This window comes from Rhinolophus sinicus, linkage group LG12 (assembly GCF_036562045.2).
Source record: "Rhinolophus sinicus isolate RSC01 linkage group LG12, ASM3656204v1, whole genome shotgun sequence".
Taxonomy (NCBI): Eukaryota; Metazoa; Chordata; class Mammalia; order Chiroptera; family Rhinolophidae; genus Rhinolophus; species Rhinolophus sinicus.
Genome location: NC_133761.1, coordinates 50,216,683 through 50,230,510, shown reverse-complemented (window position 1 = coordinate 50,230,510; position 13,828 = coordinate 50,216,683). Strand labels below are relative to the sequence as shown.

Genomic DNA, 13,828 nt, shown 5'->3' with positions numbered 1-13,828 from the left:
ATAAAAATTAACGTGAATGTATATGTATTTGAAAATAGACAGTTGTAATCAAGTTAGTATTTGTCAAGCATCTACAGAAGTTTTGTGAAAGCTGTAAATAGAGAAATAGTACATATACTCCAGGATCTTAAATATAGTTGGAGAGGCAAAAAAAACAGCCATAGAACATAAGGGCTAAATTTTGGTGTACAGAGCTTTCCTTCAGTGTCAAGTGAAGCAGAGATCAATACAGACTGAATTTGTCCGCAGTAAAGAATGAAAACTGACAATTTTAAAATATCTGTCATAGGCTGCTATCCCTTTTACATGGTTAGTTCATCTTTGTTCATCTAAGTTCAACTACCCTAATAGTTAGGTATCTAGATTGATACCTATTTTAAGGATGAAATATCTGAGATTCAAGGAAGTAAGGGGCAGAAGCAGTATTAAAAATCTTATGCTTTCTGCAGCATTGTGCTGCCTCCACGAAGACATCATTAAAGGTAGAAAATGAGCTGGCTTCCAGGAGGGAGAGACAGTGAGAGCAGAAGCACCGAGTGAGACCAGATGACGAGGCCCACATTGTGGGTGATGCTGACATGGGCCAGGGCAGTCACGGGTCACAAACCAGAAAGCAAACACAATTAGCTGTCAATCTGGGGGAACTTTGTATGTGCCAGGCTCTGTGCTGAATGATTTATAGGTATGGTGTCCTTTAGTCATCACAATAACCCTTTGGGGCAGTACTATTATTACCACCTTTTTAATGTGAGGCTAGCTTACACAGCTAGTACGAGGGAGACTTGAGACTTGAGGCTACAGGCGGTACCTGCCATGCCACAGATTTGCATATCCACCAGGGTTCTGCACAGGATACAGAAAAGCCTCAGGACATTGGGTGACTTTTCTTTCCTAGAGAAACTGGCCATGCTGGGGTTGTTTAGCTTCTGGCTCACAGCCCAGCTTTCCCTCAGACTTTTGCTAACATCGTCTTCTTGTCGAGGTCACTGCACAATCGGTCACATTTAAGCAAAACTGAAATACGGGCATAACTTTTATTTGAATTTCGAATAACTCAAACCAATGAAGCAAAAGGCACAATTGCACATCTTGAAACTTACTCGCCAATTAGAGGAACAGAATCTGGAAAGTACTTATGGAAGAAATCCAGTACATCTCTACTTGTTAGGAGCTTTTCAAACTCTTCAAAGGGCATGAACAAAGTACACGTGAAAGATTTGTTCTGTGAGAAGAGGAAGAACAGTGTGAGAGAGAATTGAGGCCTGTGCTGCCAGCACACAGGTATATCCCTAAATTACAGGCTTCTCGTTGTGGCCGAGGGTCACATGGGGGGACTGTCCAAGCAGACAGAAAAGTTACCCTTGCCTTTCCCCTCATTCCCAAAGAAAAGCTCTGCCAAGTCCCAGGGCTACTCCCCAGCTTCTCGGTTATTAGGAGAATCTCTACACTGTAAATTCCAGGTATTTTCACCAAGAAAACAACACACGGCTTAGATTACTACTAGGTTGGTTGGGTTTAATTTCTCCTTTCTTCTCTATTGTTCCTTTTAAGACAGTAAGAATAGGCATTGGACCCTAGGACTGATAACAAGAGAAAGAAAAAGAAAAAGGCCAACCAGAGAAATACCTATAGCTATATAATAATAATAATAATAATAATAATAATAATAAATGTATTTTGTATATTTACACATTTTTTAAAAGTCTCTAGGGTCTAATGAAAGAACAGCTATACTCTTTTTTAGTAACCTATATACCAATGTTCTATAAACCTTAAAGGCTGAAAGTACTTTCTAGTATATAACCTAAATCTCGCTGGCTTTATTTTGGGGCCATCTTTTCCTACATTGTTTTGGGGGAGATAAGCCCCCATTAGTCATCTATGTATGTTAAATCTCCTTTCCAAAGTAAATAATTGGCATTACTACAGGTTTTCCTTCAATAATCTCACAGTCTCAAAGATGTAATCACCAAATAGACTAAATAAGGACAAGATTAATTAGGTATACATATACTCAGCACAAAAGTAAATCATGAACAATATTAATTATGATGCAAAATTATAGTTGACAAAAAATTCTATACTACCGTGTTAGGAAGTGCAATCATCATAAAGGTATTTCTAGGCCAAATGTGCAGATAATTAGGTTCCATGGCATACTGCAGAAAAAAAGTATATATATATATGTTTGATTAGTAATTAAGGCAGCACATCTATAAAACAGACTCTGCTTATGTTATAATTGTGTCCACAGCAATTCAAATCAGCATCATATGCATGGTGCAATGCACATCTATCGTTACATAAAGTAGAATTAGTCTTAGAAAATACTTTGTTCTGTCTTTATAAACTCAACCTTAGGTGGGTTTTTGATATAAGGTATCCAAGATGTGAGAACATGCTATAAGGAGATGTTTTCTTTCTTTCTTTATTTCCATGCACACACACACACACACACACACACACACACACACACACACACACACACACACACACACACACACAAGGGGGCGCCAAAAAAATGTATACGAGTGGACACTTTGGTCAACATTGCTCAAGCAGTAGTTTGCCGTCATCAGAAGTGTCTGGACGCTGATGGTAACCACTTTGAGTATCTCTTGTAATTGCAGAAGTCAAATGTGACTTGTAGTCATTTTTTGTTATCGGTATATATTGAGTATTACAATTTTAATACAATTTTCCTTTCTTAAAATGTGTATACATTTTTTGGCACCCTCTGTATATACTTATATAAAATATATATACATGCATGAACTATATATGTATGTGTATATATGTGTGTGTAATATATATGTGTGTGTAATTAACTATATATGTATGTGTATATATGTGTGTAACATATATGTTTGTGTAATATTTTCATACTTTATTTTTCATCTTATTTGGGGACTTATTTGTACAGATTTTAAAGTCCTAATTTAAATTTTATGGTCCAAACAAAATTTTACAAACAAAATCCTCTTGTCACTTGTTTCCTACAACATAAATAATAGAGAGTTCTTGTCTCTTTAATGACCCCTCTACAACACAATAGCACCCTGAGTAAGTATTGATTACTTTGGTAGATCAATTGACCCAAAGACCCAATTAACCTAAACCCTTAAGGTTCCCAGGGATAATATATATATATATACATATATATCTATGAATCAATTTTCCAAATATTTCAATTTTGTGTTACTTTTCATAAGTGTTTAGGAAGCACCTACCATGTATATATCTTACATAGTAAGAAGAACACATGAATCAGAGTAGCCTCCTAGCAAACATTTTCACTCTGTAATAGTTATTTGTGTCTTAGGAGAAGAGACTGTTGCTTCCTGGCATTTTTTTTATCCCCAGAGCCTCTAAGAAAGCCCAATACACAGACACAGAAATGAATAAATGCATAACCCTTTGACCTCAAACATCTTACAATGCAGTTGAATAGGCAAGATGTATCCATATGGAAAGCCAAGTAACTTCCCTTTATCGACAATTAAGTGGTAGAGAGACAGTAAGTGATTTGCTGCCAAATTAGAAGGATAGGAGATAAAAACGGCAGGTAAGAAATTTGTGGGGCTGAAGTGGTTAAAAGAAGGGATTTGTAGATTAGATAAGAATTGAAGGACAACGGCTTCTGGGTAGGGGTGAACCTTCTGAGTAAAGCAGTGTTTTAGAGGGGTGATAACGAGACCAGCGTGCGTGAGGCAAACGTCCTTGCTTTTCCCTTTTGCTTTCTTTCAACCACGTCTACAACCTTTTAGAACTCCAAAAGATAAAGAAGAATGGATAAATGGCAGCTGACCAATTTATCATTTATTGCTATAGTAGATGTTTAAACTGCTGATTAAAAGCTGGAAGATAATACATACCTCCTATCTTCATCATAGGAGATTATGGCATAGATTATGGTTTATACATTGTTCTGACGACAAATATGATACCAAGAAAATTTTGGTGTCCATAAGTATTCAAGGACCCTACAAAACAACCCTTTCAACTTTTTAATTACCAATTTATACTCCAATAGCTATCCTTATCCAATAGCAGTCCCAAGGTCAGGCTTGCAGTAATTACCATTGGTCCTCTCACCACAAGTCCCTCTAAACATAATTTCTAAGCAAAAACATTTTGCTTGCTCTCAAAAGCATCTTTAAGATGAGTCTCCCATACATTTCTCCAAAACACCCCTCTTTATTAACTCAATCTCATCACCCACCCAATCTCATCCCCACTCCAATCATCAGAAATTGAGTAAAAGTATCTGCTACATTAAAGAAAGAGAGAGGAGGAAAGGAAGGAAGGAAGGAAGGAAGGAAGGAAGGAAGGAAGGAAGGAAGGAAGGAAGGAAAAAGGAAGGAAAGAAAGAAGGGAGAGTAATTTTCACGGGATTGTTTTTAGTCCATGTCAAAATATTCCCTTGTCTGGGTAACATGTCAAAACAGTGGAGACTTTTTGTAAACCACGAATTATTACTATTAAATATGAATACCTAGAAAATAAATTACTGTCTTAAATCTACATTAAGAGGCATGATTCTACTCAAATCTGGGACAAATTTTCAACAGAATCCTAATATCCTACAATTCAGAATTATCAGATCCTGGGCCATGAGAATAGGACCTACCAGAAAACCATAAAATAAGCATTGAAGAATTAGTATACACATTTTTGAGAAGAAAGAAATAGACAATGTAATGTTAAAATATGGATCTGACTGGTGGATACAGTTTGGTATACAACTGGTATATAATACCACTATTCCAAATTGACATTTTATAGATATCTGAATTTCAAACAAATAGATTAAATCATTACCTTAAAAGCACAATGTTTTATAAGCAAATCAAGTATTTAACTAATACTCTTTACTTATCCCTACTTATAAGCCAAGATCCTTATTCTTTCTGTTGGTATTTTAATTTTCCTTAGTAAGTTTCTACATTTATTTGCTAGTGACAATTTAAATATAGTTACCACATATCTGCCTCAGGCCACATATGGAACCAGGGAATGAGAAAAACTCAATGGAAATCTCTTTGCAACAACTTGCAGTTCACTTTATTTACTAATTATGACCAATTAAAACATGAGTGTAAGAAGTCAGGATTGTCAGTATACAGAACTGATTCCCGACCCATTTTTTTCTCCCAAGAGAAAATAGAAAAATGATATTATTATATAAGACACATTCCGTGTGTATTTCCCATAAGGTAGTGGTAATTCCTTTCTTTTTTACCAGTCAGGAAAATATATCAAAAGGTAAGGGAAAGTAATATTATTGAAAGGATACCTGTAATCCCCATTTATTATTAATTGCAAAGTACTTGTGACAAACTTCAAAACTGACCAAGACACATGACTGAGAACAACTGCACTAGAATATACTTCTACACTAGTGTGGGGAGGAGGGTTACCGTGTGTGGAAAAGGGATAAGAAAGGGAAGGGACTTACACCACCATTCTTAGGTGGAATAGTCAATTCCATGTACCCATGAGGAATGTATTGCTGACTATAATCAAAGCGTGGTTTCTTCATGAGGTGACTTCTGACAGTTGAATAGGCTCCATCACATCCTACAATGAGGTCACAAGTGACGTCTTTGGGAACTTTGTCAGATCTGGAAAATAAACCATCCAAAAAAAGAAATGGTCTAATGGTGAAAATAATGATGTACCTCTATCTGGGTATAAAAATTAGCGACTCATCGGGGCCACTACTCCCTTTTACATATCTGACTTAGAGCGTTGAGTTGATAGGTATAAAATGTACATACCTGTTATCCCTATCAGGGGTTTTTTTGGGGGGAATGAGAACAGCACACAACCATACTGATTCATAAACACATGGTAAGCCACGGCAGTGTGACCAAGAGTTGAGTTGCCTGCATGAAGGAAGAGAATCTTGAAAAGAAGGTAAAATGTTCCAAGTAGAGGAAATGTATGGAGAACTGCAGGGATGTGACCAGGATTTTTTAGGAGCAAGATGTTTGGCTTGAGCAGAGGGTAGCAGAAGATAAGCTTAAGAAAAGAATACAGTGTGGAGAGGGAAAGGAGGGAGGAGAAGAAGAATATTCTGAATGTTGAGACAAAAGTTTTAAATACATTATCCTGGCAACAAGGAGAAAATTTTTTCCATGGGGGCAATGACGTATGAGAAGCGGCAATTTGAGAAATCTCACTTGCAGTGGACATACTGAAGTGGAGGCAGAAGAGAAGGGAAATGAGAGCAAGGTGACTGCAGCAGCCTCCATGCAGGGATGACAGCTGAGGGCTGTGACACTCAGGAAGAAGGAGACATACTCTGAGGCCCGCAGAACAGTTAGGAGAAAACAGGGAAAGGGGCACAGGAAAAAGGATTCTCATTATCTGGGTAATAGTACGAGGGAAGTCAAGAGTGGGACAGGCTTGGAGAAAAACAGATGGTCAACGTTTTCTATATGTTTGAGATTATGGTAAGAGGTACCTCTGAATGTGTTTCATGAGAAATTCACATGGATTAGGATTGGAATAAGGACGGGGAATGAAGGTAGAGGCCTGGGCTAGTGGTTCATTTTAGAGATGTGAATTTACAAGCAGCTGTTGAATGGACTATGAATCCATGGCATACCCCAAGAGTGGGACATGAGGCTTGGAACTTCGAGGAAATAGAGTCAGCTAAGGAGAAGCAGACAAATAGCCTCCAGAAAGAGGAGAGAAGAAGCAGAACTGTGGAGGGTCCTATGTTAGAAGGGTGGAGAGAAGTTGAAGCAGAGTGTGGTCACCAGTGTGGAATACCATGGGAGTGTGAGCGAGCACGAGGATTGAAACGAGTGGCATTTGTATTCAGAGGACATCTGAGGCCTATTTTCAATCTAAAACTCATTGAAGAGTGCCAGGTGGGTACTAGACTAGTCAGGGGGATCACTTCGTAAATTATATAAATGTCTAACCGCCATGCTGTACACCTGAAATGAATATAAAGTGATATTGATTGTCAACTGTAATTGAAAAATTGAAAAAGAGGGGAAGACAAAGGGGACTAAGAGGTCCAAATTTCCAGGTATAAAACAAATAAGGCATGGGGATGTAATAATGTACAGCATAGGAAATACAGTCAATAATATTGTGACCGTGTGGTACGGTGTCAGATGGTTGCTCGACTTATGGTGATCACCTCTTTAGCATAGGGAATATAATCAATCATGTGGTCATAACTTTGTATAGTGCCACGTGGGGACTGTCGAATAACTATGATGTCTACCTGAAACTAATATAATATTGTATGTTAGCTTTATTTTAATAAAAATATTTTTAAAAATAATAAAATTCATTGACTCTAGAACATAGTTGAATTACCCTTCTGGTAATTACTTAACTCTTTCAAGAGCCAAAGAACAAAGTTTACAGATACAGTTCTCCATCCCAACCCTTCACTGTTCACTGGGAAGTTAACAGGTTGGCTGGTAATTACCCAAGCACTGTGATCACGCCTTCCTCAGGACTGCATTTCAACAGCCTGTGGCCAAAGTGCACCTTCACGTTGGGATATTTCTCAACAGCTGGAAAAACAAAGAAAGAAAGCAAACACAAATAAAATCCCAATTCACTTACTCAAATTGCTATACTAATCCTTTTCTGACAACAGTATGATAGCGCTAGGTATTTCTGCTTAACGTAAAAATGATTAGTTAAAATGATAATATGACAGCTCTTTGGTAAGTGTTCCAGGATAATTTGGTAGTGGAAGACATGAATAAAAATCAACGATCCTCATCTCAAAAAAAAAAAAAAAAAAATTAACTAATTTCAATTTCCATTATTCAAATTCTTACATTGCTGTAATTATTGGCACCGTGGGAAAGAAGCAGGCATTATGTACTTTAAAAGTTGCCTCTATCTTGAGACTTTATTTGTGATTGGAAATATTCAGCCAAACTCCTTTTTTCTATGCCTACTGTAAGTCCTCTAGACTTCTGATTCCAGTTGTCACAAATGTAGATTATTGATACTAATTCTTTTTGTAATCCAACCATGGAACACTTAGAGGGAAAACATGAGTAAAAAGATTTGAAACGCCTCAATAAATAGAATCAGATTATTTTAGTGCTTTTTGTTTGTTTGTTTTTTTGCCTGCTATGAATCTTTGGAATTTAGTGAATCTCATTCTCTTAGCTATTAATCGTGTTCCTGTTATAGTAGTAAAATATGATTTCTTTGTCCCTCAAAATTTTTTCATGGACAGGAGAGCTGTAATTATAGGCTATTTATTGATTTTAAAGCTACAAATTAGGATGTATGTGTTAGTTCAAAACCCTTCAGCTTATTGGAGTAACTGAGATCCTGGAAGGAATGGTAAGATGACAGATGACAGAAAGTACAAAAAAAAAAAAAATATACGGACAATATGCCTGTCTGTCCTTAACTCTTTTTTTTTGCCTCAGGTTTTACATTCTTTTGTTCTGTTTTGATTGAGTTTGATTTAGGGTTTGAAGATTTTAAGATTCTTGGATATGGGATTGGAAGTTTTAGAATACCGAAAACTGAGTGACCTTAAATCAAGACTTATTTATGTATAGGAAATCTTTTGGCAAATAATTTTAGAGAAACCAGAGTTTACCTGAACTAGTAAGGGAATGTTTCGGAATCAACTTTATATTTATTTATTCATTCATTCATTCTTAAATGTATTCTAATGCACCCCAAAGAATTTTCTATAGAACAACAGTCCTGGGATATGCTCCCAATAAATGAATGAATGAATAAATACATAAATAAATAAATCTTCTGTGGTCAAATCCTTTGGAGAAATGCTAACACCCTGACCCTCCTGGCTATACTGTCCTGGTCTCCAGCCACATGTGGCTCTTGAGTGTTTGAAAAATGGCCGGTTTGAATAGAGATGTGTGGCATGCATTGGATTTTCACACCCTGGTACAAAAAGTAAAAAAAAACAAAAAACGTAGAACAAAATTGTCTCACGAATAACTGTCATATTGCTTACACATTGAAATAATAATATTTGGATATATTCAGTTAAAATACATTTTTAAAATTAATTTCATCTGTTTCTTTTTATTTTTTTAATGTGGTTAATATACAATTTAAAATTACACATATGGCTGGCACTTGAGGCTACATATTGGATGGACAGTGCTCTAGAAGCTCTGCAATGCAGACTGGGAGAACAGAGGCTCTGGGAAGTACTGCTAGAGAAAAAACTTTTAAAACTTGTATAATGCAGGACTTGTCAAACAAACTTGACCATATGTCCTCTATTCTGTTTGTTTTGCTTAGCAATTATTAACATCAAACAGAATAGTGAACAGTGAAACAGTCCCACATGAAATGCTGATGCTGGAAAATGTTTGCGTTAAAATGTTTCAGAGGGGAAGCTGTTCAGTTAGGAAGAAATAAGCATTTATAACTGAGTGAATATGTGGAATAGGCAGCTCACACATTTGATGCTGTGTAAAAGAATAAAAAACTTTGCATTCCCATCAAAGTTTGGGAGTCAAGAGATTCAGCATTTATTTTATTAATGTATTTATAGCATTAATGAAGTTTCATGCTGTGCAGCACAATTCTAATGAAAAACAGTGAGAGGAGCTTCTGATGTATACAATAAGATTGGATCTTCTCCATATGTTAGCTCCTTAGTGTTAGCAGTTGTTTCAAAAATTATATTGGTCCTTCACCATGTGTACAACTGTGATACAAATAATTCCCACCTCACATAGTTTTCAGGAGGGTTATACAAATCAAAGCATAAAAAGCACTTAACATAGTGCTTGGTGCCTCATGAATGTTTGCTATTATTTTTATCTTAATAAATTGAGACAATACTAGTATCTTTTTAAAAAGTTATTTTGTGAATATTTACTTTCTTAAGGTCAACATGAATATATCTAGCTGTTTAGCCCCACCCCACCCATGTACCCATCCAAAAGACAGTCTTACAAATAAATGAAAAGTTGAAGTAAGCATACCAAATCCTATTTCTTAAGTCCCTGGTGAATCAACTGGAGTGACTTTCCCCATTACTTCTCCTCCCAGTTCAATTGAATTCAATTCAAAACACACATTGCAAATTTGCATTGGGTATGGAAATGTGGAGAAACACAGATAAGTCACGGGGAAACTGCTCTCAAAAGGTCAGAGATTGTTGAACTGCATGAAGACCGTTTGATTTAGAACATAGGAGAAATACTTTAGTGGCATGCTTTGCAGGGAGTGAAATCTGTTTAGTACAAATGCTGAAGAAGAGAAAAAACTGTTATGATCAAGGGCTACGTGGAATGCAATTGCATTGATTAGCCAAGTTACAAATTTAGTTGGCAAGTCGGGATTTTCCACTAATGTGTAGGCCTTTTAGTTACTCGAATTAGAAACATCAGGGTTATATTTTACACCTTCCTCTTTCCCAACCTCCTCCACCCTCTAGTTATTTGGTCTCCTAAAAATATCATGAATCTATATCCTTCCCTCCAACCACTTTTCTATAGCTTTAGGCCAGGGCCTTGTTTTTGCACCCAATGATTATGCCAATACTCTAGAGATTGTGGTTCTCTATCAGCCTCCACACTACAGCTTTCTGCTTTTCTGAAATACAAATCTGATCATGTCACTTTGCAAATCATTAGCATATATATGTTGTCCCATTAGACTGAATCTTTCACGGGGAGTGAGTCCTCATTCATTCCAGAGCCTAGAAGACAAGAGGAATTCAATACACGTTGAACAAGTGATTTTCACTTAGGTCATTGAAAAGATGAAAAAGAGATGCCAGAGGATGTATCACTACTACTTTTCAAGAAGGAATTGGTATTGTACACAGTCTTGCTCTTAAAAACCCATTAAAAGGAATAGTAAACAAGTCTCAGTAAATCCAGTGACAATATTAGTCTCATGTGCTTTATTCAAAATCACAACTGGTAAAATAAAGCATTTGACTTACCATTTAATAGATCCTTGTTTAGATTTTCTCTGCTTATAGAAAGAATATACTGTAAGAAAAATATAGTAGGTACTGTTTTTTTTTTCTGGAGAATAGACAAATATAATTCTATGTTATTCACTGAAAAATATCTATTATTTAGCAGAAAATTACAAGCTTAGTTTTATGACCACTTTGCTAAGTAGTCTTTTAAAAAATAAACACTTTAACCAAACACATACAACGCAATGCTTAAGTTTAAACTTAGGCTTTTTCAAATGTTGATACTATGAAAACCAAACCCTTCTCTTACAGGAAAACCTTATTTTCACTATGATAGTTTCGTTTCAACAACAAATCGTAAATCTTATTTTTATCTCAGATCTCCAAGTTGAGATGTTCAAAAAACTTCAGAAATGATAGGATCTAGTATAAATGTACTTTTTCTCAAAGAGACTGCTTTGAAGGCCTTCGTTTCAATGTGAAAGGTTGTGTGTGTGTGTGTGTGTGTGTGTGTGTGTGTGTATGTACGTGTGCATAAGTGGTGGTGGTGGGAGGGTGTTGGTAGGAATAGGATTAACCCTCCCTGACACATGTGTTGGTCATTTCTAACTTTATAGAACAATTCAGTGGGGCCGACTATTCCATGAGAAACGACAGGCACAGTACCTACGGCCCAGCATACTTTTAGGGGTATATGAAAATGGTTTAATTTTAGTTTATTTCAAAATCAGAAAAAAAAAGTAAATATAATGAATATATAAGAATGAATTCAGCCTGGATTATATTAATATCTACACCAATGCTCTCATAAAATCTAACTTTTAATATTTATTCTTTTAGAAAAATGGGCCCACAAAGGCAAGAATGACTACCTAGGCCCATGAAAATCATAATTCAGCCTTGCAATTCAGGGTGAGTCTAGTGCTTTACAAGTTTTAAGCATATAATTTAGAAAATTATGGCATATCACAACATTGAACACAAGTACGCTAAAATGTATAAATCTTCACCTCATCCAAATGCAGACATTTAAAATTAACAACTACATCTATATTTGGTATAAAAATAACTTAGTCATGCTACAGAGGCAATGACTGAGGAAGAGTTTCCTGTGTTTGCTATAAATTAAAACTAACAGGGACTTCTTAATTCTCTGCCTCCTATTTCTGTTTTCTGGTCTTCTAGGTCATTAGTCCCCTCGTTTCAATGGAAACCACACTTGTTATTCAAAGTATATTAGGAAACATTCTAATTATGAAGGTTCATTTACATGGGGAAAATATTCTTTCCATATCAGTAATTAGGCTTGGTTGACATTTGAAAACTGATAGACACATGGGTCTTGCAGGATGACCAGGGAGTGTCCCTGTCTCGTCTACTTAATATCTTTGGGTGATATTGTATCATAACCAAAAGTTAGTCACTCTTGTCAAGTCTCACCTCCAATACCTATTCTCAAAGGTTGATTTTATAAAGAATAAATATACATAAACAAGTCAAGAGCTATAAAGTGTTCCTTGTAACCAAAATAATCATCATCATCATCATCATCTAAAAAATGTTGGATTATCTCCTTGGAGATTTGTAAGACAATAGTTGCAGTGTTGACTTTTTCAAATATATTAGAAAAAAATGTTTACATCCTACACCCTGAATGCCTTCAAACGAGAATGTTTCCTAGTAGGGGGTATCATTTTTCTAGTTTGGGCATGGGAGATTAGAAGTAAGAATTGGAGAGCTCTTACCTGCTCTGTATATTAGAGAATGATTTGATAGTTGCCCAGGCAATTTGGGAGGGAGATGGGAGGAAAAAGTGAGACAGAAAGAGCCTGGACAAAGCAAGGGAGAAAGGGCAGAGAAAACAATAGTCGGAGGAGGGAGGCTCAGAGAAGAGATTCAGAAAGGATTGTGGAGACCCGATTGTGCACATTAGGGATTTCTACGTTGTTTGCTGTTCTGTGCACAGTGTGAGCCCCCCAGGTCCCCCAGGTCTTCAGGGTATTCCTGTGCCTTTTGAGTGAGTGTTGTTTGTAGAAATTGGTGAAAGGGGTGAACTTCATGTCGGGACCATCATGGTACAAAGCCAATAATACTAGGTGAGAGGGAGGGAGTGGACATGGAGAGGCAGTGGAATCCAATAGAAGGTAGGCTCCCTGGGGATCCATAGAAATCCTGGGGTCAGGAGGGAGGGCTTTGGACTTCTACAGGCTGTGGAATTAAGGGATTCAAAACAGTTTTATGTGGTTCTTAAAGGAGAAGGAGGCCCCATGTTTGACTCAGATATCAAAGTAATGATGCAAACCAAAGAAAGAGCAGTGGCTGTAAATTTAGCATTAACTCAGTTCTTAGGAACTCAGAAACTGCAGAATTGGTGGGGGAGGGGTCATTTCCTCCCTTTTCTAATGTATTGAAGGCCCCCAAATGGAAATTCCTACCAACAGTTCCATCTCCTTGGGGAATCATTGGTGAGGAAGCTGCTTCTCTACCCCTCTGATGGTGTGGGTAGGGAAGCCAATTTTGGTTGCAGGTCCAAGTGAGGAGAGTTCCTCATCTAGCTTTCCTCATATTTTGAATCATATCTTATTCCTTGATCTATTTGTACTTCATTGACTCACTGTCTGTTGAGGGGATGGGTTTTTCAACACACTCCATGTTAATCCAAGAAAAAGGTGGGACGATTATTGAGTCAATCTAATTTTGCAGAAGAAATAGTGTAACTAAGCAGTAGTGCCCAGCACTCCTGTGAGGGCCTTCTGCACTACCTCTACCTGCCATTGTCTGAGAGGAAACCTGCCTCATTTCTCTCTTGATGTTGAGCTCATGAAATCATACAGCCTCTTTCTTCATCTATAAAGCAGGAGTCAATGAATCCAAGGTTGTCGATTGTTGTTAACATTCTGTTATGAG

At 36.8% G+C, this 13,828-nt stretch overlaps 1 protein-coding gene across 1 annotated transcript in view; it reads right to left on the bottom strand.

Annotated features, from left to right (window-relative positions):
- KMO (kynurenine 3-monooxygenase) overlaps nt 1-13,828 on the bottom strand; it is a 41,198-nt gene that overhangs the window by 9,614 nt on the left and 17,756 nt on the right. Inside the window, exons 5-9 of the mRNA XM_019746830.2 lie at nt 10,940-10,988; nt 7,457-7,544; nt 5,459-5,624; nt 2,088-2,159; nt 1,101-1,222 (exon numbers count right to left, since the gene is read on the bottom strand). Coding sequence (XP_019602389.2) covers nt 1,101-1,222; nt 2,088-2,159; nt 5,459-5,624; nt 7,457-7,544; nt 10,940-10,988 — 497 coding nt within the window. The remainder of the gene's footprint in view (nt 1-1,100; nt 1,223-2,087; nt 2,160-5,458; nt 5,625-7,456; nt 7,545-10,939; nt 10,989-13,828) is intronic.